This window comes from Lipotes vexillifer, unplaced genomic scaffold, assembly GCF_000442215.2.
Source record: "Lipotes vexillifer unplaced genomic scaffold, Lipotes_vexillifer_v1.1 scaffold216, whole genome shotgun sequence".
NCBI lineage: Eukaryota > Metazoa > Chordata > Mammalia > Artiodactyla > Lipotidae > Lipotes > Lipotes vexillifer.
Window position 1 is genome coordinate 1,421,371 of NW_006779100.1, and position 2,608 is coordinate 1,423,978.

General features: G+C 60.6%; 1 protein-coding gene across 1 annotated transcript in view; it reads right to left on the reverse strand.

Moving 5' to 3' along the window:
- Positions 1-2,608, reverse strand: part of RAB11FIP4 (RAB11 family interacting protein 4) — a 124,130-nt gene continuing 121,522 nt past the window's right edge. The window contains exons 17-19 of the mRNA XM_007452463.1: positions 2,455-2,604; positions 1,192-1,335; positions 1-117 (exon numbers count right to left, since the gene is read on the reverse strand). Of these exons, the coding sequence (XP_007452525.1) occupies positions 1-117; positions 1,192-1,335; positions 2,455-2,604 (411 nt within the window). The remainder of the gene's footprint in view (positions 118-1,191; positions 1,336-2,454; positions 2,605-2,608) is intronic.

Here is a 2,608-nt window from a genome sequence, read left to right on the forward strand (position 1 = left end):
TCAGTGTTTGATCTCGAGGATGGAGGGATTGTGGTCCAGGATGGCAAGGATAATCTTGTCCATGTACTGCCTCAGCCGGAAGTTGATCTCCTCCTGCTCTTTTAGGGCTTCCATGAGCTGAAGGGAACGAGAAAGAGAGGTCAGAGGCCGGGCCGGGGCTGGGGTGTGGGCAGAGCCAGTGCCCCAAGACCAGCCTCAGCGCTCGGAGCCAGGGCATGAGTCTAGGGCGTCACACCCAGGGAGGGTTCAATACGAAGAGGCCCAGGCCACACCCCCAGAGAGTCTCATATCACTGGCCCACGGAGGAGTCCAGGTATGGGTGATTTTCTGATAAAGCTAGAGAGCACTGGCCAGAGGCATTTATAATCAGGAGTGACATCCAAAGTCCTTAAGACGGCCAGCTGTTTCCTCTCACCACCCTCCGGCCCTGCCGTTGTCCTGCTTCAGGTCAACTCCTGCCGTGTCCTTTAGGCTGTAACTGAAATGCTGCCTCTGCCCACAGGCTGGAGGCTGGTGCCCGGCTCACATGGGAACTCCTTGAGGCCCAGGAGCCAGCTCTTAGCTGTGTGTCCCAAGCACAGGGTAAGGGTTCAGTGACTCATGATTCGTGTTGAAATCTAATCTGGGTATTTTGGAGGCCTGATCTTTCATAAGCACACCCCAGTGGGGCAGAAAGAGTGGGCTTCGCAGCTAGAGACCTGGGTCCCTCTCCCTCCGTAAGTTGGGTGATCTTGTGTCCTGATCTCACGATCTGCGACAGGCAAGTGTTCAGAAAGCCTTCGAGTTCTCAGAAGATTAAGTGAAGACATACTGCAAGCAGGTACCCAAGAAATGCTAGCGTCCTTCCCTTCTTGACTTGGGGGAGGGGTCGTCCGGCCTCCCCTGGATTATAAGTTGATGAAATCAACTGGCCATTTCGGCATTTTCCCGGCAGAGTGAAGACTCAAAACTCCGTTCTGCTCCCAAACCCATATGCTCCTCCCACCACGTACAGGAAATCAGAGCGGGTTCAACTCCACCTGCAGCCTCCTTGCCTCACCGCTCTACCCTGTCACTCGGGGTCACTGCAGATGGGGACTTTGAGGGGCCGGGCCCTGGGCAGCCTGAGGCTTGTCATCGAGACAGGTGAGATGGGGCAGGACTCACAGATGAGTAGCCAGGCTCCACGGTGACAGCCGCCGGGCACATTACCTCATCACGAGAGGCCGTGTCTATTTCCGCAGCCAGCGACTGGGCTTTGGTCTGGGTGGCAAAGAGGTTCTTTGCTTCGTAGAGGCTGAGGCTCAAGATCTGCCCGTTCAAGTCATCGTTCTGGTCCCGCAGCTTATGATTCTCCTGGGGAGGGGGACAAAGGCGATACCAACTCCCACCGGAACCCACTTCTCCGCGTCCACTGCTCCCTGACTGCCACCAGCGCCCTCTCCGCCCCTTGGGCGTGTGTCATTGCCCGTTCAGGACACCCACAGACGACGTGGCGTCTGCCACGCTTGGGGGGGGGGGGGAGGGCTGGGTCCTGGGAGGTCCTGGGGTTCTGAGGAGTTAACAGCCCTGCTCGGGGAGCCAAGTTTCCAGACAGGGGCATGGCTCCAGGCCGCCCCTTCCTCCCCGGAGGTGGGTGAGCCAGAAGAGGGGCCCCGCCCACCCAGTGGCTCCGTCTCCAACACTGGCCCTTGGTGAGGAGAAGTGATGCTCTGGATCTCTGGGCTGGCAGGTCAGCTCATCTCCGTGGCTCCTCCTGCAGCCGGGCTCAGGAATCCTGCTCTTGGGAGTTCTTTCCAGGGGCACCCTCGCTCCTGAGTACAGCAGGCCCAGTACTGTCCTGCCCAGACCCTGGTGACCAGCCCTGCACTCTAGCTTTTGCCTCAAGGCTCCTAACTGCTCACAGTTGGGGCCTAGGGCGCCCCCTCGTGGCTGAGAAGGGCTGGGGCTTAGGATTGCTGTGGGAGCAGAACCTCCAGCACCTCTGCTTCCGGGGGTCGGGGGGTGGTCAACTCAGAGTCCCTGGGTGCGGGCTTCCTGCACCATCACGCCCTCGCTGGGTCACTGCCCTATCCTGATCCCGCTTCCCCCACCCCCAACTGGTCTCCAATCAGGGCAGTGCTTCCGGGAACCATGTGAAACGGAATCCTCGGCGCAGGGTCTGCTCCTGGGAGAACCCAACGCAGTGAGGCACTACTGGGTGGCTGGGGAGAGTCTCCTCCCACACCCCACGCGCCCAGGACAGAAGACTGGTGTCTGCTTCTTTTCACGGATGCTGAGCAGAGCCCCTGGGATTTCCATCTGCCTTGGCTGAGCCGTGAGACGGGGACCAGCAGCCCTGACGACGAGGGTGTCTGGAGGAGCAGGCAGTTTCCTCGGGGAAGGGGGCGCTACAGCTCTCGGCCCCTCACAGGACACCCACCCGGAGGGGACCTGGACACCTTATCCCGCGGGTCAGAGGCTCCCAGGGCCCACCTGCTTGAGCCGCTTGACCTCATGCTCCAGCTCCACCTCTCGGGCCCTGGCATTGAACTCGCCCAGGCCGGAGGACGAGCCGCGGCCCCTGCCCGGCCGCTCGCAGTCCAGCTTGTACATCTGCAGGTGCTCCAGCTCCTTGCGCAAGTCCTCG